The following is a 24,484-nucleotide window of genomic DNA, read 5'->3' as shown; positions in this document are numbered from 1 at the left end:
TTTGTCATGCATGTATCGAGTGAGAGCTCATGCTATATGGTCTATAGAAAGTGGCTATGCTGAGTATCTGGGCTGATTGACCGACTTCCACCAGTTTTTGATCACTTCTTCAGATCACTGACTTTGCGGGTCGACTTCTACTTCGAGGTTTAAATATGCATATGCTGAGGAATTAGGCGGCACTCCTCAATAGTCCTCAATGCATCATCTACCAGCCGACCATCTCAATCGAGTCCCCATCGAAGCAGCCTGTCGGACTCATTCCGCATTGACTAAATAAGTGTTACAAGCATGACCTGAACGTCATACAAAAGCGGAAGTGATTACGCTGACGGCCGGCTTGGTCTCAATATTGTGTTCGGAACAACGGGTGGGTCCTCTGATCCACATAAAACCTCCACCGCCGTCCCCGTAGTGCAGGCCGCCCCTAGTTCGCGAGAACACCTTCAACCAGGATTTATTGCCACAATATGGTTCACAACACAGCAGTGCTTGGAGGAACTGCCTCCAACGTCAAGGTCGCCAAGGTCGCTGTACGTAGTACATCGATAGCACCTTTTGACCTCCCTGCCCTGCTAACATGATTTTTGTCCCTTCGCAGCATGGCTTGATGAGGATGACGTTCGTCCATCAACTGGTAACATTTACCTTATACATGCGTCTGATGATGTTTCAATACTCCCAGGTGGAGCAGCGAAAGGGTTGTTCCTGATGAGCAATGCTTCGAGGCCATTAAGGCCAGCGTTGACGCCGCACCTCCCGGTGCCAAGATGTTCATGAGCAGTGGTGAGTGCAACGATATTAAGAATCATGTAATGGGCTTAAAGACCGGTTCTCAGCCGAATTCTTTGGCCCCGGAGAGTCTACCGCAAACTTGGAAATGCTCTCGAGGTTCTTCGAGAAATACCCGGATTACACGGATAGGACTTTCCTTGTAGTCAGCGTGAGTGTTTTTCTACATGTATCGTCAAGTCCATTGAAGCTCGACTATATATTATCATGTAGGGCGGTTGCAAGGAGCGCAGCCTGGTACCCGACGCTTCGTAAGCGAAAACATGAGCATTTTGATGATCTCAGTATCCTCATATGCACCACAGCCCAGAGAACCTCCGCCGCAGCGTTGACAACATCAACGCCGCGCTTCGCGGAAAAAAGCGCATGGATCTCTTCCAGTGTGGGCGTGTTGACAAGAAGGTGCCCATCGAGGACACGATTAGGACGCTCGTGGGACTCATCAAGGAGGGCAAGTTTGATCACATCGGCATGTCGGAGTGCAGTGCGCAGACGCTGCGAAAGGCGCATGCGGTGAGTGCAAGGGCCGGTGCGCAAAGAACGTGAAGCGCTGACAAGGTGCTCTGCTTTAGGTTTACCCGATCTCTGTCGTGGAGATTGAGATTAGTCCTTGGTCGTACGAGGAAGAGACCAGAAAGGGTGAGTGTTCTAATCTAATTTTGATGACTATGCACGCAGATCTAACGGCGTTGTCTAGTCATTGCCATTGCAAAGGAACTTGGCGTCGCGGTTTCAGCATATTCGTACGTCTGTTCCGTCGTTCTCTTCCAGGCATCACGGTTTGATAAGGCATTTGTCACGACAGTCCGCTAGGCATGGGCTTCCTAACCGGTTCAATCAAGACGGTTGACGACATTCTCGGTAAGCGCGCTCCCACCTATCTATTTTTGTGTGTTGATCATTGCTCCGTAGCGAGTGATATGCGCCGTAGCATGGTTAGATTTCAGGAGGAAGCGATCGAGCACAACATGGCACTCGTGCGCGACCTCACAGCCATCGCCGAACGGAGGAAGATCACACCTGCTCAGCTCTGCATCGCCTGGGTCAGCTCGCTCGGCCCGCACGTTGTGCCCATGCCAGGCTCCTCGTACGTTGCACCCCGACTGGAGTCTGTGCTCATCATCGCGTATCTGACGCTTCGATTTCAATGTTGCAGGGCGAAGAAACGCACGCTGGAGAACCTCGCGAGTGATGATGTGGAGTTTTCGAAGGACGAGCTGGCGGAGATCAATGAGGTGATTAACAAGCATGAGGTCAAGGGCCAAAGGTACTATGGCGAACCGGAGAGGGAGAACTTGTGGGGATGAGCTGGAGAAGGAGGGTGCCAGTCATAATTTGATGTTGATGTACTACCATTGAACTTAGAGAACACCGATTGTCCTGATATTCCTCTACAGTAATAAGAAACTGCAGCCTACTTAGAAATTTGGAGCCTCAGAGCTGCTCACCTTTACTGCCACTAACAAGGCCTGAATATTGAATATGAATGCTTTGCCGAGGTGCCACCGATGGTGATCGATCGTGTCTCGTCCTTGGTCCGACCGCCGATCATCCCGATCAAAATTCCACCGATGCGGCCGGTCGGACATCATAACTTGGGTCTACTTAGCTTTGCGTCAGTGATGGATCTTGAAAACCTCTCCGGCGGATCACTGCCATGCCGCATTGATTAGGTAAGTACAGTAAGGTACAAAAGCCGGAAGTGATTACGCTGACGTCCGGCTCACATTCGTTGCGTTCGGATCGTCCTCTGACCTACATAAAACTTCACACGAACCATACCTCACACTGCAGGCCGCCCGAGCTTGGCACGAAAATATCTTCAGCCAGGATTTCGTACCACACCATGGTCCACAAGACAGCAATGCTTGGAGGGACTGCCTCGAACGTCAAGGTCGCCAAGGTCGCTGTACGTGCATTCATCATGCCTTTGGTCTTTAAGCCTTAAAGGTTCGGTTGTCGGTTCACACAGCATGGCTTGATGAGAATGACGTCCGTGCGCCAATCGATAATAATCGCATTGTGCAGATATAGCTGACACCGTGCCGAATATGTCCAGATGGAGCGGAACAGGTCTCCTTCCTGATGAACAATGCTTTGAGGCGATCAAGGCCGGCGTTGACGCCCTGCCTCCAGATGTCAAGATGTTCCTGAATAGCGGTGTGTGCAATGTTATTGAGGTATATGCAGTAGACTGAGGAGCCTATTTCGCAGGCGAATTTTATGGTCCTGGAGAATCTACCGCGAACTTGGAGCTGGTCTCGAGGTTCTTTGAGAAATATCCAGAGTACGCGGAGAGGACCTTCCTCTCAGTCAAGGTTGGTTACTACACGTATACATCGCCTAATCATGCGGGACCTGACTATATGCTATCGCCAGGGCGGTGCAAAGGAGCGCACTGGCCTCATATCCGACTCTTCATAAGCGAAAGCACGAGCATTCTGGCGACCTGAGTATCCTCACACACACCAAAGCCCAGAGGATCTCCGACGCAGCGTTGACAACATCAACGCCGCGCTTCGCGGAAAAAAGCGCATGGATCTCTTCCAATGTGCCCGTGTCGACAAGAATGTGCCGATCGAGAACACGATCAAGACCCTCGTCGGACTCATCGAGGAGGGCAAGTTTGATCATATTAGCATGTCGGAGTGCAGCGCGCAGTCACTGCGCTGGGCGCATGCGGTGAGTACAAACAGCCGGGCGTATAACCTGTGAGTTACCGACAAAGGGTATCTGTTTCAGGTGCACCCGATCTCTGTTGTTGAGATCGAGATTAGTCCTTGGTCGTATGAGGAGGAAACTAAGAAGGGTCAGTTTTGATTATATGTGCATTGTGCAGACTGGTTGAGTGACATGTCCTAGTCATTGCCACGACGAAGCAACTTGGAATTGCCGTTGCAGGGTACTCGTACGTTTGTCTCTCTATTTCACACTGTGGTCCACAGTCTAACACATCAATTTGCACGTCGCGTCCTAATTATCCCGTCCGCCCATCCTTTACAGATCTGACGTCGATGCACCAGGGAGAAGAAGCGCACGCTGGAGAACCTCGCGGGGGGCGATGTGGAGTTCTCGGAGCAGGAGCTGGCGGACATCAACGCGGTGATTAGCAAGCATGAGATCACGGGGGATAGATACTTTGGCGGACCGGAGATGGCGCAACTGTGGGGGTGAGCTGGAGAAAGATACTGTGAGGGTATCCCTAAGTAATCAATAACGTGAACGTCTGCAGGGGAACGCGTGGCTGAGTGCCATAAAGCTGCGTGACCGTGTATGCACCACGTGATGAAACACGATCGACGCTCTACGCCAAGTAAGCGCCCAGGACGCGTTTACCGAGTCACCGGAAGTGAAAAAGAAAAGAAACGGAATAATTCGCATTCTCCGACTCGCTCGCGGACTGTCCTTGCCCTCGCCTCTCGCTCTCGCTCTCACCATTTTCCTCCTCGTTTGAAGACGTCCTCGCACAATGTGTGGCATTGTCATCGCACACGGTCTTGAGAACCCCGCTGCGGCTCGGGTCCGCGTGATCGCCTGTGCGAAGAAGATCCGTCATCGAGGACCGGACTGGTCAGGCTGCTACTGTGGGAAGGAGACTGTCCTTGCGCACGAGCGGTTGGCCATCGTCGGCGTTGGTAGATATCCCTTGCGTCTTGTTTTTCAGTGCATATCGTTGACCATGCCGCGTAGACACCGGCGCACAGCCGCTCGTGAGCACCGATGGAAAGATTGTTCTTGCAGTCAATGGCGAGATCTACAACCATATCAAGCTGCGCGCCAGCTTGAAGCAGTCGTACAAGTTCAAGACGCACTCGGATTGCGAGGTCATCATTCCCCTGGTGCGTGCTGTAGTTGGTCACCTTTGCACTCTATCTCACATTTCGGTTGCATGACAGTACAAGGAGCATGACAAGGAGCTCTGCAACCTCCTTGATGGGATGTTCTCCTTCGTGCTCCTCGACGAGTCCGTCTCCCCCCCGCGCATCATCGCCGCACGCGACCCCATCGGCATCACCACTCTCTACCAAGGCTGGAGCTCGAAACACCCCGGTGCAACCTGGTTCGCGTCCGAGCTCAAGGCGCTCGTCGACGAGTGCGACCGCATCATCTCCTTCCCTCCGGGCCACGTTTACGACAGCGCTGACCGCTCCACCACGCGCTACTTCCACCCATCGTGGTGGAACGGTGACCTCGACGGTCCCAGCGCGGTGATCCCCACAAAACCGGCCGACCTCACACTGCTCAGGGAGACCCTTGAAGAGGCGGTGCGCAAGCGGCTGATGTCGGAGGTGCCATACGGTGTGCTGCTGAGCGGCGGACTGGACAGCAGTTTGATTGCCGCTATTGCAGCGCGCGAGACGGAGAAGGTCGCGCTCGCCCAGGTGGAGGCGCGCAAACGCAAGCTGGCCGAGGCGCAGAGCGGTCCGCCCTCGCCTATCGGGACTGGCGTCACCGAATACGGTATGCTTGGAAACTCCCCTGCAGTCATTTGGTGCTGCTGACGGCGCTTTGCCAGCTACCATCGCGTCATGGCCGCAATTGCACTCTTTCTCAATTGGTCTCGAGAGCTCCCCGGATCTTCTTGCGGCGCGCAAAGCGGCGCATTTCCTTGGGACCGTACATCATGAATACGTCTTCACCGTGCAGGAGGGCCTCGATGCGATACCCGATGTTATTTACCATCTCGAGACCTTCGACGTGACTACGGTCCGGGCGAGCACGCCGATGTATTTGCTCAGCCGCAAGATCAAGGCGATGGGTGTCAAAATGGTTCTCAGTGGGGAAGGCAGCGACGAGATTTTTGGAGGTCTGTATCCTCATCCTTCCGTGATGCTGCGTTGGACTTATCCATCGTACTGATGTGCAGGCTATCTCTACTTCCACGCTGCGCCCGACGCGAAGTCGTTCCATCAGGAATGCGTAAAACGTGTCAAGAACTTGCACACGTCGGACTGCCTTAGAGCTAACAAGTCAGTCTTGTCCGCTTATGGATACCTCGCGATCTAGCCATTCATATCGTTCCGGACAACACAGATCGACGATGGCATGGGGTCTGGAAGCCCGTGTTCCGTTCCTTGACAAAAAGTTCCTCGAGGTATCCATGAACATCGACCCAAAGGAAAAGATGTTCAACAAGGGCGCCGCGCAGCAGGTTGACGAGGACGGTTGCCCTAGAATGGAGAAGGTATCAACGGTGAACGCATCACGTTGCATGCTGAACCTGACTACCTGCGCTTCTAGTACATCCTGCGAAAAGCCTTCGACCGCTCGCCAGACGGCAAGGTACGTTAGTCTGCCTCATGTCCAAAACGCCGCTGACATCCAAGCTTAGCCGTATCTACCACGCTCGATTCTGTGGAGGCAGAAAGAGCAATTCTCCGACGGTGTGGGATACTCGTGGATTGACGGGTGAGTCCGCATGGTGCTCAATCGTCCTCTCCACGTTGACATCTTTGACTACAGCATCAAAGGTCACGCAGCAGCTGTTGTTTCGGATGAATCTTTCGCGAAACGCGCGGAACGATGGCCCGAGAGCGCGCCGGATACGAAAGAAGCCTACTGGATTCGCGAAGTCTTCGATGGTCGGTCGTCATGCAAAGTCTGATTGTCTCAGCCTGATCGCCTTTGCCTTTCCCTGTTGTAGAACTCTTCCCGCAAGAGACCGCCGCGAAAACTGCAGTGAGGTAAGTACCCGCTGCCAAGCTTACGCGAGGTCATCCTGAATTGCCTTGTGCAGGTGGGTTCCCAGAGGAGACTGGGGGTGTTCCTCGGATCCCAGTGGGAGGAGCGTAAGCATACATAACGCAGCATATGGGACGTCAAGTTAATGGAAGTACGGAGGATACGTTGTGGTAGTACAATTTAGTTACTGGACGAGAATCTAGATGACAATAGGAAAGGAGGGAATCGTCTGCGTGATCGGCCACAGAATGGTCCTTAGAAACGAAATACTAGGCGCGCAATGAATGGTAGTTCTGGAATGAGGCACTGGAGCTACTTTGAGATAGAGAGCACAACGAGAGTGATTCGAGAGTGATTCGAGAGTGATTGGTATTATGTGGATGAATAACGAATGCTAAGGTATCATCAATTGCGGGTACTCGATGACAATTGGAATAAGAGATGGGTAAGACAGCAGAACGAACATCGAGGAAAGGGATGCGTGCCGGCGCAGGGATCGTGATAGAGTTGGCCATATAGAATATCCTTAAGAATTATACAGCATGGAAGCAATGCAGCGATAGGGTAGAGGGTCCACGAGCATCTATGCATTCAATGCATTGAGAGAAGGGTTCTGGGCTATGATCTGGCGGTATAGACCGACACCGGAATCCTCTGATGGCGCAGGCGAAGGCAGCTGCTTCGCACCGACCGTCGTCCGTGTCGCGGCGCTGCTCTGCGACACGTTTCGAGTCCGTTTCGGAACAGGGGTAGTTGTTGCGGCACGCGTGCTGCCATCCCAGGCTGGACGATCTCGAGTGACTGTGGCCTTGACAGAATGACCCTCCTCTGACTGCGCGTGCCGCCGCGCGCCTGGCGTGGTCTGTGCCCGGCGACTTGAAGGGCGACCCGTAACTGGCGACTCTCCAGAAACTAGCCGTGTGCCGAACTTGGCGTTGGCGGATGACTCGCGGCCATACGCCGTTGTCAGGTTGCCATTCGCTCCTCGCCGCGCTGCATTGGCGACGAGCTGCCTGGGCTTGAGTGGCTTCTGCAGCGTGACCTTGTCAGCGCCCCAGTATGAGAAGCTCATCTTGCTCTTCCTGTCAGAGTCATCTGAGTCAACCCCAGCATCATCCTCGTTGTCACGAAGAGGCATGATGCGAGGCTGTACGCCCGAATGAGCTTGCTGCCGGGAGCGCACGACGCTGTGAAAAAGGTAAGCCAGAATGTGGTGACGTCGGCACAACGGGCGCACGTACTCTTCCATGGAGACGACGCCTTCACGAGGCTGCACAACCTCTCCTATCGCCCATGTTTCGATCTGTTCGAGAAAGACGGAGCATAACGGTCAGATTCCATCACACCATTCACTATTCACAAGGCACATGCACGGACCTTGATAAATTTGTATAAATTGCGAGGCCTGGTATGCGAGCCACGCCGTCCCGTGGTCGCATACTTCGTCTTGCCTTGCAGCTCAGGCAGAGAGTTCGTCCTCGAATTCGTGGCCGCCACCAGTGGTAAGCAAGTTGTGCCTGTTCTCTGACATCGCAGTACTACGTCATTGAATACAACGAACCATTGGTCCTTTTTCCCTCTCATTCCGCTACTGCCCGGCTGTAGGGCATCGCTCAGTCGTTTGAACGATGTCTTCCCCTTCACATTCTTATGCGCTCCCGACGTCACTGGAGGGGCTGACTGCGTCTTCACAGGCTCGGCTAAAGGATTTATTCCCACAACCGGGCGCTCTTCCATGAGTACCCTGGACGGCTTCGGCACCATGAGCTGCTTCACTTTGTCCAGACCCTCTATTCGTGCGAACACATCTCGCGTCTTGTCTCGCTCTTCCTTCTGGATCTTCTCATCCTCAATACTCCTCACGATCGTCTCCACCTCGGCCACCATGGCAAGGGTGCTTTCATATTCGAACGTGCTGGGATCGGTGTGATAGAGCAGGTTTTGAAAGAGCAAGGGATATTTCAGCAGGCGTTGGAATGGCTTCGATAGCGAGATTGCTAGTCCCGTCTCGCCCTTCTCAGACGCGATAACCTCGAGCCTTTGCAGGCTCTGGCATATCTTCATCCATTGGTCCGCGTCTTGCTTCTTGGGTTTCTTGGTAGCACTTGTTGTAGAGAGTGCATTGTCAACCTGTTCGAGCGCCCTTTCTAGATGGAGAACATATGTCGCGTATCCTTGAAGTATGTGTGACTATCGCGGAGTCTGGATTCAGTAAGTAAGTCATACATTAGATATCACGAGACTCACGTTGTTCACAAATACGTCTGCTAGAGATCGTACGAGAGGGTACTGCTCTTCATATCTCTTGCGGAGATTCTCACTCAGACGAACGTGCCCCTCCAATATCCCACCTTCAATGACTTCGAGACATTTCCGCAGATCCTCCGGGAGCTCTCTCGGGGGCACTGATGAAGTCACGATGGCATCCGGTGTCGTGTTACTCTTCTTCCATTTACGCAACATACTGCCTCCTGATGCTGCCGTTGCGGCTCTGACAGAAGGAGTATTTGATCCGCCCGAGTAATCGTGCTCCCTTTCTCGCTCTGCAATGATCGACTGCCTACCGAGCGAGTGGGTGGACGACGTCATCGTGTCCATGCGAGGTGGAGGAGGGAGTGATTGATGGGACCGCGATGGGAAGGGAACGCTCGTGCCATACTTGCTGCCTCCAGAACGCGTCCCATATGGAGACCGAGGGTGATTATGCTTGGCTGCTTGGCTCATGCCTGTGACAGCCTTGTGGCGGGAAGAGTAGTATGAAGCGCCCATCCGGTCTTCTGCTTCCTCGTCCTCAGCATATGTCGATTCGCCATCGATGTTCGGATGCCCATCGTCTTTGCGAGTCGGTGACGAGGGCATCTGAGCAGTAGGCGAGTCTGAGCGAAGGCCAGTGGGCGAAAGGAAGCGGGCAGCGATAGGTAGGTGTTCGAGCGACTCGCGCGGAGTATCTGCACGGGGAAACTCATCATGATCAAGGTTCGGAGATGACACCGGCGAAGGAGCAGAGTAAGGGTGTAGGAGCGGCTCGATGAATGTTTCTTTCATCTTCATTAGCTCGGCCACATATCTGCTTCAACATTTAGAACGTGTCAGTAACCGAGTTACGTACACGCACCTTTCCTCGCTTGCAACAATCTCCCACAACACTTCCTGTCGTGTGCGTTCACGTTGGCCAATGTTCGACACGAGGTCATCCTCTGCAACCTCGCTCCAGGACTGCGCGGCGAGAATCCGGCTGCTCGAATTCGACATCTGGGAGTACGGCGTCCCTGATCTCAGCGACTGGTGAATGGACGCGCCGTCGCCATAACTCCTTCCCTGAAATGGGGACGTGCCTGCGCGCGATGGGACTTGTCTGATGGAGCGGCTGGTGGAGGCGAGGTCGGTTCGTGAGGACGTACTGGTGGATGTAGAACCACGCGTGTCCTTAACATGTGTAGCCTGGAAGCGTGAGACGGTCGTCTTGGTTGGCGCGTTTGGGGGTGTAGGTGTCACTGCGTCAGGCAGGACGCTGTCATTACAGGGTCCTGGGGTAGGAGGAGGTGAAAGGAATGCAACTTTCTTGTGCACGTCACCGGTTGTGCCATTGAGCATGCTGCCGTTGGTAGTCTTTCGCGAGCTACGGCCCGTAGAGTCGGGCTCCTGCCGTGATCGCGTGGAATCGACGGTGGCATACTTGCTGTGTGAGCTTGGATTGCTCTCGAGAGCGTTATTAGCAAGAAGTGGGTCGGTAGTATTTATCGGGGTCGGTGTGGATGAAGACTCGGTAGAACCAGATGACGACGGCTCTTCAATGGGCGGTAAAGGACGAGCTATCTCTGGCAAGGGCTTGGAGGAATCAAGGATACTGCCGGTGGACGGAGCACGATGCGGAGGCCATTCACGAAGAGGCGGAAGCTGGGGTATCTTCTCGCGTACGGCGACGTCCTTCTCCTTCTCCTTCTCCTTCTCCTTGTAGAGGCCTCTGTTGATGCGGTTGAGGAAAGCCTTCATGGCCATCACGGGCAGCGTGAGGACTCCAGGATGTCGACGAAGGTGGAGAGCAGGAGAGTGTGGATATGAGGCCGGAGGGGATGAGGAGGAGTGATTTGTATCACACGCTCCTGCGCCTCGTGGCGAATTTGCCTCCGTTGCTCTCAACCCTGCGCCTCGTGCGGATGAATTCCCAAGTTCATTTCGTGCCTTTGCCTGCACACTACACCAAACACGTCGCCCTTCTCGCCTACCCCGTCCGCGACGCTTGACGACGGCTCAACAAACGGCACCGCCCTCTGGCTCGGCGCACAATGTCTATCCATGTATTTGCTCGATATCCTGAGAGCCAAACCCCGCGCAGACGGACAACGTCGCAGGGCTATTGAACTCGGCAGCGGCATCGGCTTGTCTGCGTGCGTTTCCAAAGAGATTATTCTTCCCTAGTCTAAATGCACTCCGTCTTCTCGCATTTACTCAGGCTTCATCGGCTGGGACGTTCTGGCTACCGACCTCCCCGACGTCATCGCTGCTGTGCTGTACAGCAACGTCGCGAACAATGCCTCACAGTTGCCCGTCGACAGTGGAGTCATCCAGGTCCGTGCTCTAGACTGGACAATCCCACCACAAGAATGGGTGTGGGACAGCGAAGAGTTCATCGCTGCACCGTCATCCTCTCGGAACAAACCCTACTCGGACGGACACCAGACTATCGGACCACCATTTGATTTGATCATATCCTCCGACACGCTCTATTCGCCAGATATCGTCATACCTCTTCTTCGCACCCTTCACACTCTCTGCACACTATCCATGCGCGCTGCCGCATCAATACGTTCTCCACCGGTCTATCTCTGCATTGAGAGACGCGATCCCGATCTTATCGACCAGGCTCTCGAAGAAGCAAGGGTGATATGGGGGTTCGTTGTCGAGCGGGTGCCGCACAGGAAGGTGGTGAAAGCCATGGATAAGGGCGGTGTTAATTGGGAGAAAGGTGATTGGGAGGGTGTGGAGATATGGAAGCTAATGCTGCCCGTGAGCAAGCAGCCAAAGGAGGCGAGCTCCCAGTGAGGCAAGGTTTGACAACTGCACACCTTTGCAGAAAAGCGTCCTACGGTTTGATCAACCACGTGTATGTCGCTTGGATGGACAGGCGGCATAGGAAACCACCGAACGAAGGTTACAGTGTGTCGCGACAGGGTGGCAAGCTTTGGTATATAGGACCATAGTGATAGCAAAGCCAGAGATATGCAAGAAGTTTGACAAATTCAGCTTGCATCTCTGCCGTTCTAACAAAATCTTCGCGCCTCCGCGAGCATGTAGGGCAGGGGAAACATCTGCCAAGTCTATCGCCCTTCAGCAGGTTCGTGCTGTAATTTTGACTGTCCGATGGACTAATAGTTGTCAGAAGACTGCAGGGCGTAGCGACAATATCCGATTGTCAACGAACCACATCATCAGCAGAAGTGTCTTCACTGCGAGTCGCTACCAGTTTCAGCGTTCGGTCGAACCCATGGCTTGACTAACAGTTGGACGAACAATCAGGCATGGGCTCATCGTTCAAACGAGGGATAGTGTGCACACCAGATCCCTCCATGTCTCCTCTTCATCATTCTCCGTCTGTAACTGATATACTTGGATAAATCCTTTGAATCTGTGTGTTGCATCTCAATTTGTGCAGCTGATTTGGACGTGTCAGAAAGCCGAGGGAGAGTTGCTCACGTCAGGTCACCATTGTCCGTCACATCCATGAACTCCAATATCTCTCCTTTCGTAGCATCGTCAAATGGAGCACCATTGGTATCTCGTGCCCACATGTCCAGTCCCTCTGCTGTGAGATACGCGTCATTTGGAGGCGAGAGGAGCGTAAAGCCTTTTGGCGGAGGAGCGGGTCGGGGCGTGCAGTATTTTGCGAAAATATGCTTCAAGCAGGCTTCCAACTACGCGTCACAACAAGATTACCCCTTGAGCTTCTTCATGTAGGTATAACTTAATATACGCACCTGCTCTGAAATGGCGCCGTCCTCATCAAGCAACTGGACACCGTCCGTGCCGTTCCTGCGCCCCTGCCGTGATTCGGGTTCCGGGGACTCCGGACGTGACGAGTCGAAACCAGACATTCTTTCTGAGAAGACCCGTACAGAAATGAAGCAACCAGGAAGGGCTCGAGCGCGGGAGGTGCAGGAACTCACGGAAATAATTCTGCACAGCGCCATAAATTTCCCAGAATGGAAAAGGGCGCGAGCGCGCGTGATTGATCGAGCGCCCCGCCTGCATCTTGCGCAGTGCGCACGTCTTCTCCGCTCACGACTTTACGCTTCACATCCAGCTTTGCATCATCCACCATGGCGAGCACTAGGGCAGAGCCGCTGTCCATCGAGAGCTTACTTCAGAAACAGAAGGAGGAGAAAGAGGCTTCGTCCAAGGTGCGTTTAGCGAATTCTGAAAGTGCTGACTGGATGGAGTCTGAACGAGCTTACTCTAGCCCAGGTTCCTGACTAAGGAACAACGCGCGCAGCTTGCTATAAGCAAACGTGCACAAGAGATCAAGGAACAGCGCGAGAAAGATGAGCAGGCAAAGCAGGACCGTGAACGCTTGGAGCGAGAGGCGGAGGAGATCCATCAGCGCGAGCGAGAGCGGGAACGTGCGAGCAGATACGGAGGCAGTGGTCGATGTGAGTATTGCCTTATGATGAGTAATGACTTGCCTGCCTTTTTTCTAACACTACTATACAGACGACGACCGCTACGACCGGGAAAGAGACCGGGACAGAGGAGACAGCCGATACGGTCGGCGGGATGCTCGAGACAGAGACAGACGACAGACAGACGACAGACGTTCCGGGTCATATCAAGGTGTACCCACGGGCCCTCGCGCCGACCGAGGCAAAGCACCCCCATCAGGCCCAGCAAGCAGCACCTCCACACCGCCACCATCCTCCATGCCCCCTCCCCCTCCACCCGGATCGTCGACCAACGGCATTCCTTCCATCACCGCTGCATCAGAGCCCTACGTTCCACCCATGACCGATAGCGACCTGAGCGCCATTCGCTCGCGATACCTCGGCGTCGACAAGAAGAAGCGAAAGATCCGCAAGATGAACGATCGCAAGTTCGTGTTCGACTGGGACGAGCAGGACGACACGTATAGTGCGGAGACACCTGCAGCTATCGGGAGCCAAAGGCAGGGTGCGCAGGTTATGTTTGGCCGAGGGCACATTGCCGGGATGGACGATGGTGGAGGAACCGTGTCGGTGCGAAGGAACGGTGGGGAGGGCATGCAGTTGGCGGATTCTCTTGAGAGGAGGAAGGCTGCAAAGTCTGGCTTAGATGAGAGGCACTGGACTGAGAAGTCACTGGAGGAGATGAAGGAGCGCGATTGGCGTATCTTCCGAGAAGACTTCAGCATTGCCTCCAGAGGTTCGTGCACCCCGAGGTTCTCATGGGTTCAACAGTTGCTCATTTCAACTTATAGGCGGTCTGATTCCGCATCCTCTACGGTCATGGGCCGAGTCGTCAATACCGCAACAAATCCTCGATGTCATTGCGAAGATTGGCTACAAGGATCCGTCGCCTATCCAACGTCAAGCAATCCCAATTGGTCTACAGAATCGAGATATCATTGGCATCGCCGAGACCGGTAGGTACCCCTACTTCCATGCGTTGGCAGTCCGCTCATGCGGAAAGCACAGGTTCCGGTAAGACCGCCGCCTTTGTCATTCCTATGTTGGCGTTCATCTCCAGCTTGCCGCCATTCACGGACGACATTAGACACCTGGGTCCCTATGCACTTATCCTCGCACCTACTCGTGAGTTGGCTCAACAAATCGAGTCGGAGACGAAGAAGTTCGCGGGCCCGCTTGGATTCACCTCCGTGTCTATCGTTGGAGGAGTGCGTTCATACTTTGCAACTTGTCTTATGCAGCAAGCAGCTGACCTTTTCTTTAGCGTTCTGTAGAAGAACAACAGTTCAACTTGCGTTCCGGTGCAGAGATCATCATCGCCACGCCTGGTCGTCTCAAGGATGTTATCGAGCGTCACGTCATCGTGCTCTCCCAATGTCGCTACATCGTCATGGATGAAGCCGACCGGATGGTGAACCTGGGTTTTGAGGCGGACCTTACCTTCATTCTTGATAAGCTCCCCAGCGATACGATGGAGGGCGAGGACCAAGGCGAGCAGATGGACGTGGATGGCGAGACGATGATCAAGAAGGGCCGTACGAGAGTGACAACGCTGTTCTCTGCGACTATGCCTCCGCCTGTCGAGCGTCTCACCAAGAAGTACCTCAAGAAGCCCGCTATCATCACAATTGGTGAGGCAGGCAGAGCTGTGGATACTGTCGAGCAGAAGGTTGAATTCGTCAGCGGAGACGAGAAGAAAAAGTGCGTGATTGATATCAAGCTCTAGTCATTTTTGCGTGATTCTGATGCACCGATTGTTGCAGGCAGAAAATCTTGGAGATTCTCAACAGTGGCGCATACGCCGCGCCGATCATCGTGTTTGTCAATCAGAAGAAGACTGCAGATATGGTGGCCAAGGATCTCCAGCGTGCAGGGGTGCGTACCTTGCTTCCTAATCATTGTGCTTGTCTGACTCACCTATCGCACTCTCAGTGGAACGCCGCGACGTTGCACTCCGGCAAGAACCAGGAGCAGCGAGAGGCGGCGCTGCAGTCCCTGCGCACCGGCGACTGCGACATCCTCGTTGCCACTGATCTTGCTGGTCGGGGTATCGACGTGCAGGACGTCAGCTTGGTTATCAACTACCAGATGGCGAACACCATCGAGTCATACGTGCACCGTATTGGTGAGTGTCCTTCCTCTCCTCTTATAGGTGTCTGGTTTCACGAGATCGTTGCTGACGCGCTGCCGGTTTTAGGTCGAACCGGTCGTGCTGGGAAACAAGGAACTTCGATTACTTTCCTGACGAATGACGACGATGAAGTAATGTGCGTCTTCTTCCCCTGCTGCTGCTATCCGTCTTATTGGATAGCCCTTGTGTATCACATGCTGATTGGCTCTCTTTGCTCGCGGATGCAGGTACGATCTCAAGCAAGGTAAGACTTTCGCGCTATCTATATCGGATATCGCGGCAAGTGTGCTGACCGATGTGCTGCAGAGATATCGAAGAGCCCGGTGTCGAAAGTGCCTATCGAGCTGGCGAAGCACGAGGCGGCGCAGCACAAGGTGTCCAAGGAGATGAAGAGGAAACGGGATGCGGACGACCAGGGCTGAGGCGCGAGTCGGGTGTTCACGGTACCGTGCGTGGGGGAGAGCCTAGCAGATGTATAAGTTGGGCGATACTAGATGAGCGTGAGCGGCCTGTATCCTGTATTATCTAATTCGTGTCCTCTCACCTATGTGCATCTGCAATGCACCTCAAACCAAAACGAGATCAGTCACTAGTCACTTAGTGAAACATATCGTGGCAAACCGGTGTGTGCTTGCAAACGCATGTCTTGGGCTGAGTCCTACCGAGCCACGACCAGACTCGTTCAGGCTTGTCTTTTGTCGGGATTCCTCGCTCGCTGCCCGAAGGATGTCCGAGCACGCTGCGTCCATCATGCGATCCTTCCCGCGATGCTCCCCTGCATCTCGTCTCCTTCCGAAGCACTCCATATATGCACACTTGGCATCAACCACCCCTGCGTCCTCCGGCCCCGGGCGGAGGGCCCGGCGAACTTTGCGGGTGTGAAGGGTGATCGGCCGATCGGTGGGCAACCGATCAAAGGTAGCGGGCAGATGGAGAGCAGCCCGAGGTCAGTTGGGTGTGGCCGCGGGCGAAGCATGCTACATAACGCCGGTCTGCCCGAGCGATGCGGGCGGCGGTGACGTGACACAGCAAGTCCGACTGTGTCGGTGTGACCCACCGGCGTAACGTTACCTTTGGTTTCCGATGCGCCAACACCATCAGACTATTCATGGAGACTAGCATGTCAAGCACGGAGCTACAGCACCCTCATTGACCGAGCCTCAGAAAGCTAGGCTGGTGCGCCGGCACCTCACTCAAATGAATGTTGTGGACCGCTTGTGGCTTTGTTTGATGATCATACTGAGACCCGGTGACCGAGTGCCGTGTTTGCGCTGATGGATCCCAAATGATGCATTCAATTGTGCGGCTGCGCTAACACCACCGCATCTTGACAGACCATCATCGACGATTACGACATGTGCACCCCTTGCACTGCCGGAGGCACAGCGACACCCTATTTTGTTGTGATTCTAGCGCAGATGAGGTGATGTAAGTGGATGCAAAGCTCTGCAAGAGCCGATCCAAGTACACCAGTGTGACCGGTTGACTGTGCAAGTTGGTCAGACACTAACCTAGGACAAGCGCCTCCACTCAGGCGAATAGCGGGCTCGGCTATTAGCCCAACAGCGTTGCGGATATACGCCTGTTGGAATGGGGTTGCTGCACTGGCAGGTCAGGTAAGCGGTTACTACGATATGACGTCGTGCGCAAGCGCGCGTGAATTTGCCCAAACTAGCTACCTGCGCTACCATCTCCCATCCACATACAACGTCAATATTGCTAATTCAATACGGTCGGCAAGCTGCGGATATATTGCGCTGCAGGTCGATGTTCGCAGAGCGCTCCGCTGACGACCCTGTAACCATGCATCGATGTCACCGTTCGAGCCTCTCGGTGGCTGTTATTCCAAATGACAAGAAGTGGCTTGTGCTAGTCTATGAGGTCACGGGTGGAATGAGTCGAGAAACGATCGCACGCAGTGGCCGCCGGGAACGAGCAGACGGTGTGTTCCTAAATTAGAAGTGAGGTACGTGTATGTTTTTTGATCAGCGAACACGCGACCTTTCGAATTTGACTGGATGTATTCCGAAGTCTGACGTAAATAAGTGTCGAGACAGTTCCACCAGCAGGCACATCTAGGACTGATGGGCAAAATCTAAGCGTCAGAGTTGGTAAAAACACCGCTGGACCGAGTCGAGATGTCCCGCGCGGATTGCACGCCTTTGCGACTGCCCCTTTAAGAGCTGCTCTCCTCCTCCAGACTGTGAGTCTCGAATACCGATAGGCTGGGTAGACCGTCAAGTGGTCCAGTCGAGACTGGTAAGCGCATGACTTCGCCGGATGACTTCAGCCAGTGGGAACGATCATGTCCAGACCAGCCCGTTGCTGCGCACTGAGACTGCGAGTCGCTCGACTTGGATGGTCAGAAGCTGTCGGTAATACAGGTACAGGTACAGATACAGTTGGCCAAGCGAGCCTCCGAATGCAGCGTTAGAATCTTCGCTACGCTTCGCAACTGAAACTTCAGATAAAGTTGTTATTGTTCGCCTCAAAACGAACCCGTAGACCTCAATCGAGATTTTGTGCCTTGGCGAGCCCCACAATTCATGACTTGAGGTTTGTGCAACAGCCTTGGTGTAGTATCTTGATTATTGTCTGGGGATAAACGTCGAGCAGCGACGATCGCAGGCATCGCTTTCCCCGCACTGATACCTATTCGCGAGCATGGGATGCGATGTCAACACTCCATTGGCCACACCGCATCTCGTATCTGCATGTACCACCCGCACTGGCTTCGATTGCGAACCGTCGCTTACAGAGCAGTCAAGATCGCCGGGGTACCGTTGGCGAGCGAAACCAGGTCGTCTTGAGTTCTTCCTTCAGCGCCTGAGTAGGTTACCCCTGGGGTCTTTTGTCCGGCATGACGCGGCATGACGATTATGGATAATCGGCCCGAGCCCAATTCATCTTGGCAGACATCACAATTCTTGGCGGATGTCACAACTACCCATAATTCTCTGCTGAGCATGCTGTGCGGAAGTTTAATTAAATATCCAAATCTGGCAGGCTTTCCGGTGTGGCTGAGTGTCTGGTAGGAATGGCTTGAACTTATAGCATCATGACCATGGAGAATGTGATTATCGTTGGTGCACATCACGGTCCACCAGATGACATATTGACAGTCAGAATTTTAATAATGTAATGGGCAGATTGTGTAAGGGATGAGATATGAGAGTAAAGAAGTATGAGATTTCAGATTTGAGTGAGTAGCTAGGCAGCAAGGGAGTGCAGGCCAATATAATCAGTTTGATAAAAAGGAGCAAGACAGGGAGGTAGAAACTATTTATTGAGGACTATGGAATTAGCTGAGTGTGTACATGTCACGGTAACACCGGACAAGAGATCAAAAAAGACTAAAAAGAGACAGCCACGTGGAACGTGCCGCTCTGATCCCCCTGATCTCAAAAGTATCCCCCTGAACCCTATGTGGTGCAAGAGCCTGTTGACTTACTGGTCGACGTGGCAGATGCAGGAAGGGGTGAGAGATATATGAAGGAGCTGGTGAGCTCAGTGGATGCTATAGGTAGTAGACGAGGAGAAACAATCTGAGGTTTCGTCCCTACATGGCTGGTCTTATATACACGTACAGCGGGCTATCTTACCTAAGCTACCTATCTACGGGTATAAGCAAATGGCCGTACATGAAACAATAGGATGTCCAGAAGTAGAACAATAAGTGAGAAGATCGATGGTTGCTGCAGTAATGCGTGTGCACATCGTGCCTATCTTGGTTCTCCTTTTGAGCTCCGGTGTGAACATCGTACCTATCTAGGCTTCTGGCTAAACTAATAGGAAGCGGAAGGCCGACGCATAACAATAGTCCTTGTTCCCTTTGTTCCCAAATGGGTGCCTCTATTGTATCCTGGAATAGACAGGTCCGACCGTATCATCCACGGGTCTGGACCATAACATGTGATGTGGACTATCACCTGATCTCTACGCATCACGTCTGTGGCTGAGTGGCGTGAGATATTGGTGAAGCACGTGATCTTGTGGTGTGAGAAAAGTCACGTGCAGACTTTGTGGCGAAAATCTGTGACAGTACATAGTATCTAAAACGTTGATGGCTAGCTAAATGAACCAATGGATGTGGTGCATTATAATGCACTGTCACACATGAGACAAAGGGCAGCAGCACAAGCAAGGCAGATGATGAAGATGCATGAAAAATCACAGTACAGAGAATTGGAGAGACAGATCTATGGCCATTGTGCAGTACTGCGGCATGCACCCCCAAGATGTTTTTGACCCTGTAATATGCCGTCAAAATCCGATTTAGTACGTTACAAATTCCCTTTTATGGCAATGAATTCACAATATCAAACTGAATTTACCTCGAAAAAGCGCTGTCGCAAATGGAAATGGGTCTCTGTCTGAGGTGATATAGAATGAGGACACTAAGGATGCAACGCTTGTGAGTGTTGCCAGTAGGTGGCTACATAGTACATATGCCGTTCGTTTTGTACATTTATTTCAATGTCTTAACGCACTCTTAATTTTCATACCCATTCACTTAAATAAAAGTACAAAAGGAATGGCACAGCCACCAGCCATCAAAATATTACATAATAAAAGAAAACCGACAAATGGACATAATCACGAAGTCACATATCAAATGAGCAGAGGGACCCCGTCATGCGCAAGCGCTGAAGGAAAAAAAGTCGAGATGACCTGGTTTCGCTCGCCAACGGTACCGGGGGAGCGGTACAGGGCCCGGCTCGGTGACAACAGCGTGCTTCGTCCGTCCGGAGCGCACGGAGTGCTTGAGTCACGGGCCACCGCGAGTGAAATGGACATGAACAACCTCCGACCCGAGGCGCGTCCGGACGAATGGCTGCGTGGCCGCTGCATTTTGCTGTGCATTTTTATGATTGGTACCAATTGGTCGGGGCGGTGTGGCCTGCTATAGCTGTGCATTTGCATTTTCATTCATATAATAAAACTTCTTTGTCTAGTTGCAATAGGGTATGCAAGCCAATGACGGGAGCCGAACGTATTAGATAGTGACCATGAACGTAGACGTACCATTTGAGCAGCGCACTTTTAATGAATTGCACAGGGATTGCAATTAGGCTGCAGGGGCGAATGAGCAAGCGCACCTGCGCACGATGTTCCCAGCGCGCGACGGCATCGGGCGCCCCTGAGAGGTGTGGATGTAGTGCGCGTCGGACGTACGTTTTTGATACTTAGCATCGTGTTTCGATAGGAGCGTTGGAGCCTGGTGGCGGCACTTGGCTACGCGGACAGTGGGTGCCTGTGAAGGGCACAGCGGGTTTTGAGCGGAGGCCGCACGCGCACGCCGTTTCGTTACACACCTCCGCCGAAAGTAACGCCACGAAGGAGCCATCCAGCGAGTGGTGAGGCCTTGGGGCGCAGGGATCGGCGACGCGGGCCTGGACTGCGAAAACACGGGCCGTTGCTGAGGAGGATGAGAATGGCGAGGAATTCCTCGGGCGTGGGGGGGTGAATGTGATCAGTCCTGATACGTTGCGGTCGGATGCATTTCGCGTAGAGGAACGGAGATCATTAATAGGATGAACGCACACGCAATAGTGGTTACATGAAACGATGAGCAGGTGATGCAAGTGGCACCCTCACAGACTGGAAGATCGCAAACGAGAAAAGGAGTCACTCGGCACACCCATCGGCAGAGCACTGAAGTATGCAATACGTCGATGACTGCGATGCTGATGTCGGCGACGCCCGGTCGGGTAGCACGCGTCGGGCGGCGGGCGGCGGAACGGGGCGCTGCCAGGAATGGAAGGCGGCCGGGCGAGCGGAGGACGGGCGGCTCGTGCACTGTGACGTAGTTGTGCTCCGATTGGCTGAGATGCCGCGGCATGCCGTTGCCGATGACGGCAGATTACGATGTCAGATTGCCTAAAATGCACATTTCGGGATAAAGTGGAGCGCAGACTATTTGACTTCGGACGAAAGATTTATCGCGCCTTGGTTCGGACGGCGGTCGGCCTCTGCATGCCCAGCGAGGCTTATGGAAAGGCTGGGAATGAACGCGCTCAGCGTGAGCAGCGAACAGCCGCGGGCGTAGTGGTGAGAGGATGGTGTCAGAGAAGCGGGGGTCGGATGGCAGCACCAGATAGTCGTCTTCGGCAGCTCTTGCCGATTGGTGTTCAGCCTGTGAGCGCTACAGACTGGGCTCCGCGCATGGTGCTCGCAGCCAGCAGCGACGACGACGCTAAACGAGGGTGATGCACGCGCGGCCGGCGCGGGGCATGGGGGCAGCGCGCAGGGATGTGTGAGCGTGACGATGGGTGGAGCAGGAGCAAAGGGCGAGCGGGCGCTAGAGACGGACCGGCAACATCTCAGATCCCTGCCGAGTGATGCGCGCCATAAACAACGCACCCAGCTCCCTCGGTCACTTCTTTCCCTGTCCATATCACTCCCGCGTCCTCCTCCGTCCACTCCTGTCATCATCATCGACGACGACGACGCTTTCCCCGTCGACGACTTTTTCGTCGCCCTCATTGTGCTTGCTTGCCAATGCCCCCCGTCGCTGTCTCGATACCCCCGTCCCAGGCAGTGGGCGCTCCATCGGCCATGTCGCCCACCTCTCGGCCTCCACTGCATGCGAAAACTAGCAGTTCTCCCTCCTCTCCTTCTTTTTCGCCCGCCGATGGTTCCCCGCGTGCTGATCCAGCCCCGTCAATAGCGGTTGCATCTCCTACCTCGCCATCCGACCCACACGATAAGCTCGCTACACCACGTATCACAGCCAGGGCCAAGGAGCAGGTTGGTATTGCCCATTCTCAAACACTACCCGTCTGCCATGTTTCACCCGTCCGCACTCATGCTGACACATATCTATAACTCCAATTGTTATCCTTTCCTAGGCTCCGGCTCCCGTGAGACGTTCGTCTCAGCCCCTTCTCTGCACATTACCCGCCGACACCTCCCGCTCACCAGAGGGTTCTGTTGACCCTTCCACCGACAACCTTCCACCTTCCAGCGCTTCTTCCGTCTCGCGCTTCACCTTTTCCCGCCGTCCTAGCCAGCAACTGCTCTCTGCCCCGGCTTCCACCAATTCGTCCCCTCCGCATAGCTCACCTGGCATAGAGTTACCGCCGCCCACAATGGCCGTCCCTGCCCCCTCCACCCCAACCACTCCCGGTGGCAGTGTTGCACCTTCTTCTGTCAGCGTACACTCCACGAAGAGCTCAAAGCACCTTCCTGGTGCCCTCCATGATCTGAAGCGGTTCCTAAACCACCATATACCCCACGCACATCCACATCATGGTAGCGCGACGAATACTGCGCCCACTTCTGCCATGGCCAGCCCACCTCACGAGCAAGCACTGCCCGCGTCCGAACAACGCCGAGGAGTGCATTTCGAGCAGTCGAGCTACCTCGAGGCCGCTCCGGGTGCGCACACTCCCGGCACACCTGGTTCTGTTGCTGGCTCTACCGGATCGGGCTATGTGTCCGCCGTCCCGCCTACCCCTGTGAACGCGTCGACCGAGTATGTTGGTAGTGACGACAATAAGAAAGAGTCGCGCTTCTCCACTATGCTGTGGAAGGACAGGGACAAGAGCAAGAAGGAGCGGGCCAAGGAACGTAAGGAGAAGGATGAGTTGGATGTGAAGAAGGGTAATGTCGCGAAGACGCCGTCACCTGGTACGTCCACCGACGATAGCAGTAAGCGCAGTTCGCGCTCGCCGCAGCATACCATCGACACCGACACCAGCCCACCGGCGTCGGGCAGAAATTCGCCCAAGTCGACAGCTCCTTCAACAGCTCCTTCGACAGCTCCTTCTACGGCTCCTTCTACAGCCGCGTCGGCGGAGACATCAAGACACTTCGCACCGCCTCCGTCTTACTCGCATTCGCCAGGACACGTCATTCCATCGCTATCACAGGCCACACACGCTCATCTGTCGAAGAAGTATGGCAAATGGGGACGTGTTCTTGGCAGCGGCGCAGGTGGAACGGTCCGTCTGATTAAGGGGTCAAGCAAGAACGGCGGCCGCACGCTCGCTGTGAAGGAGTTCAGGGCGAGACGGCAAGGTGAGAGCGATCGCGAGTACCAGAAGAAGGTTACCGCGGAGTTCTGCGTGGGTAGTACCTTGAAGCATCCGAACATTATCGAGACCGTGGATATTGTTACGGATCATGGACACTACTACGAGGTGTGTATATGCGCATTGGTTCTCGTACGCTTGAAACAGACGCTCATGCCAACACGTTCTTAGGTCATGGAGTACGCACCGTACGATTTGTTCAGCGTGGTCATGTCTGGCAACATGTCACGTCCGGAGATCTACTGCGTTTTCAGGCAGATCTGTGACGGGGTTGAGTATCTGCATTCGCTCGGGCTCGCACACCGCGATCTCAAGCTGGACAACTGCGTGATGACAAAGGACAACGTGGTGAAGCTCATTGACTTCGGAACCGCGACGGTGTTCCATTATCCCGGGAAGAAGACAACATTCGCTACAGGCGTTGTCGGCTCGGATCCGTACCTCGCACCCGAGGTGCTCTCGCAGGAGCGTTACGACCCACGCAAGACGGACGTATGGAGTGTCGCAATCATCTTCATGTGCATGGTGCTCAGGCGGTTCCCATGGAAGATCCCTGACCCGAAGACGGACGCGAGCTTCAGGGCGTTCGTACAGGCGCATCCGGACCTTTTAGAGAAGCCGAAGGAGTCTCAGCGCAAGCAGGTGTTGCCTCCGCCTGAGAAAGAGCAGAAGGAGGAGGAGACGCCCGCATCGGAGACAGCAGAGAAGAGCAAGGCAACGTCTACTGCCCCATCGGTGGTGTCGACTTCCGATTTTCGAACTGCAGCCGACGGCGGCAAGCTTTCGGCACGCTCATCGCGGTCGTCTGGCTCCGGCACGTCTCTATCGGAATCGGAAGCTGTCGATGCAGCACTTGAGAAACGACGCCAAGCAGTGCGGACGACACTTCCACAGGGCGTGCTAAGCCTCTCAACGGCTACGCTTCCCACAACACTACTGTCACGTCATGCAAGCGGCACCGTTGTCGATCCTGATCCGTCAGTACGAACATTCGCTCGCCCTGCAGACTCGACAGAGTCGCTTCCGGCACCTCCATCACCGCATGTCTTCAGGAAGCCTCCCGCGGTTCAGTCTGACAGTGCGGTGACGCTAATCGCTAATAAGCCTCCGATTAAGTTTGAGGAATTTAGGCCTGTTAAACCGGCCCCGAAGCCGCCTAGCCTTCCGGAGGACGTGAAACATAAGGA

The 24,484-nt window shown here is 54.2% G+C and overlaps 10 protein-coding genes across 10 annotated transcripts; 7 read left to right on the top strand and 3 right to left on the bottom strand.

Moving 5' to 3' along the window:
- The first annotated feature begins 251 nt into the window (after nt 1-251).
- LAESUDRAFT_259246 (Aldo/keto reductase) lies at nt 252-2,248 on the top strand. The gene is made up of 11 exons (XM_040901772.1): nt 252-533; nt 602-621; nt 686-786; nt 840-943; nt 1,006-1,043; nt 1,098-1,305; nt 1,365-1,431; nt 1,490-1,535; nt 1,598-1,653; nt 1,705-1,879; nt 1,949-2,248. Exons 1-11 carry the CDS (start codon nt 471-473, stop codon nt 2,097-2,099), a joined length of 1,029 nt encoding a protein of 342 aa, XP_040768976.1. The 5' UTR covers nt 252-470; the 3' UTR covers nt 2,100-2,248.
- A 390-nt stretch (nt 2,249-2,638) lies between these two features.
- On the top strand, nt 2,639-3,966 carry LAESUDRAFT_754905 (Aldo/keto reductase; the record flags this gene model as incomplete). Its single annotated transcript, XM_040911962.1, has 8 exons — nt 2,639-2,701; nt 2,765-2,784; nt 2,852-2,952; nt 3,007-3,079; nt 3,267-3,474; nt 3,535-3,601; nt 3,655-3,700; nt 3,816-3,966. The coding sequence occupies 8 exons, from the start codon at nt 2,639-2,641 to the stop codon at nt 3,964-3,966; spliced, it is 729 nt and encodes a 242-aa protein (XP_040768975.1).
- Nucleotides 3,967-4,261: 295 nt separating this feature from the next.
- Nucleotides 4,262-6,620, top strand: LAESUDRAFT_754904 (glutamine-hydrolyzing asparagine synthase; the record flags this gene model as incomplete). The annotated part of the gene is made up of 11 exons (XM_040911961.1): nt 4,262-4,427; nt 4,483-4,631; nt 4,689-5,253; nt 5,309-5,599; nt 5,660-5,762; nt 5,827-5,977; nt 6,034-6,075; nt 6,125-6,201; nt 6,256-6,374; nt 6,437-6,476; nt 6,530-6,620. 11 exons carry the CDS (start codon nt 4,262-4,264, stop codon nt 6,618-6,620), a joined length of 1,794 nt encoding a protein of 597 aa, XP_040768974.1.
- A 437-nt stretch (nt 6,621-7,057) lies between these two features.
- On the bottom strand, nt 7,058-10,473 carry LAESUDRAFT_710806 (Dbl domain-containing protein; the record flags this gene model as incomplete). Its single annotated transcript, XM_040906799.1, has 5 exons — nt 7,058-7,661; nt 7,716-7,777; nt 7,852-8,664; nt 8,722-9,541; nt 9,590-10,473. 5 exons carry the CDS (start codon nt 10,471-10,473, stop codon nt 7,058-7,060), a joined length of 3,183 nt encoding a protein of 1,060 aa, XP_040768973.1.
- A 240-nt stretch (nt 10,474-10,713) lies between these two features.
- On the top strand, nt 10,714-11,517 carry LAESUDRAFT_642221 (uncharacterized protein; the record flags this gene model as incomplete). The annotated part of the gene is made up of 2 exons (XM_040903721.1): nt 10,714-10,866; nt 10,894-11,517. Coding segments are annotated over 2 exons (777 nt in total), but the record flags the coding sequence as incomplete, so codon positions are not given.
- A 264-nt stretch (nt 11,518-11,781) lies between these two features.
- On the bottom strand, nt 11,782-13,138 carry LAESUDRAFT_259003 (uncharacterized protein). The gene is made up of 6 exons (XM_040901771.1): nt 12,927-13,138; nt 12,639-12,861; nt 12,450-12,571; nt 12,169-12,386; nt 12,031-12,100; nt 11,782-11,968 (listed from the first exon to the last, which is right to left on the bottom strand). Exons 2-6 carry the CDS (start codon nt 12,721-12,723, stop codon nt 11,888-11,890), a joined length of 576 nt encoding a protein of 191 aa, XP_040768971.1. The 5' UTR covers nt 12,724-12,861; nt 12,927-13,138; the 3' UTR covers nt 11,782-11,887.
- LAESUDRAFT_670968 (P-loop containing nucleoside triphosphate hydrolase protein) lies at nt 12,715-15,755 on the top strand. Its single transcript, XM_040905447.1, has 11 exons — nt 12,715-12,872; nt 12,932-13,121; nt 13,183-13,866; nt 13,922-14,086; nt 14,139-14,338; nt 14,395-14,831; nt 14,894-15,005; nt 15,063-15,255; nt 15,328-15,397; nt 15,489-15,505; nt 15,568-15,755. The coding sequence occupies exons 1-11, from the start codon at nt 12,792-12,794 to the stop codon at nt 15,681-15,683; spliced, it is 2,265 nt and encodes a 754-aa protein (XP_040768970.1). The 5' UTR covers nt 12,715-12,791; the 3' UTR covers nt 15,684-15,755.
- A 4,409-nt stretch (nt 15,756-20,164) lies between these two features.
- On the bottom strand, nt 20,165-21,103 carry LAESUDRAFT_710804 (uncharacterized protein; the record flags this gene model as incomplete). The annotated part of the gene is made up of 6 exons (XM_040906798.1): nt 20,165-20,212; nt 20,287-20,301; nt 20,361-20,401; nt 20,437-20,515; nt 20,577-20,654; nt 20,903-21,103. 6 exons carry the CDS (start codon nt 21,101-21,103, stop codon nt 20,165-20,167), a joined length of 462 nt encoding a protein of 153 aa, XP_040768969.1.
- A 574-nt stretch (nt 21,104-21,677) lies between these two features.
- On the top strand, nt 21,678-22,270 carry LAESUDRAFT_670966 (uncharacterized protein). The gene has a single exon (XM_040905446.1). The coding sequence runs from the start codon at nt 21,763-21,765 to the stop codon at nt 22,087-22,089; it is 327 nt and encodes a 108-aa protein (XP_040768968.1). The 5' UTR covers nt 21,678-21,762; the 3' UTR covers nt 22,090-22,270.
- Nucleotides 22,170-24,425, top strand: LAESUDRAFT_258879 (Pkinase-domain-containing protein). Its single transcript, XM_040901770.1, has 4 exons — nt 22,170-22,336; nt 22,497-23,405; nt 23,469-24,243; nt 24,375-24,425. The coding sequence occupies exons 2-4, from the start codon at nt 22,548-22,550 to the stop codon at nt 24,395-24,397; spliced, it is 1,656 nt and encodes a 551-aa protein (XP_040768967.1). The 5' UTR covers nt 22,170-22,336; nt 22,497-22,547; the 3' UTR covers nt 24,398-24,425.
- Nucleotides 24,426-24,484: the final 59 nt, after the last annotated feature.

Source organism: Laetiporus sulphureus, assembly GCF_001632365.1.
Source record: "Laetiporus sulphureus 93-53 unplaced genomic scaffold LAESUscaffold_3, whole genome shotgun sequence".
NCBI classification, from domain to species: Eukaryota; Fungi; Basidiomycota; class Agaricomycetes; order Polyporales; family Laetiporaceae; genus Laetiporus; species Laetiporus sulphureus.
This window is presented reverse-complemented; position numbering and strand designations above follow the sequence as displayed.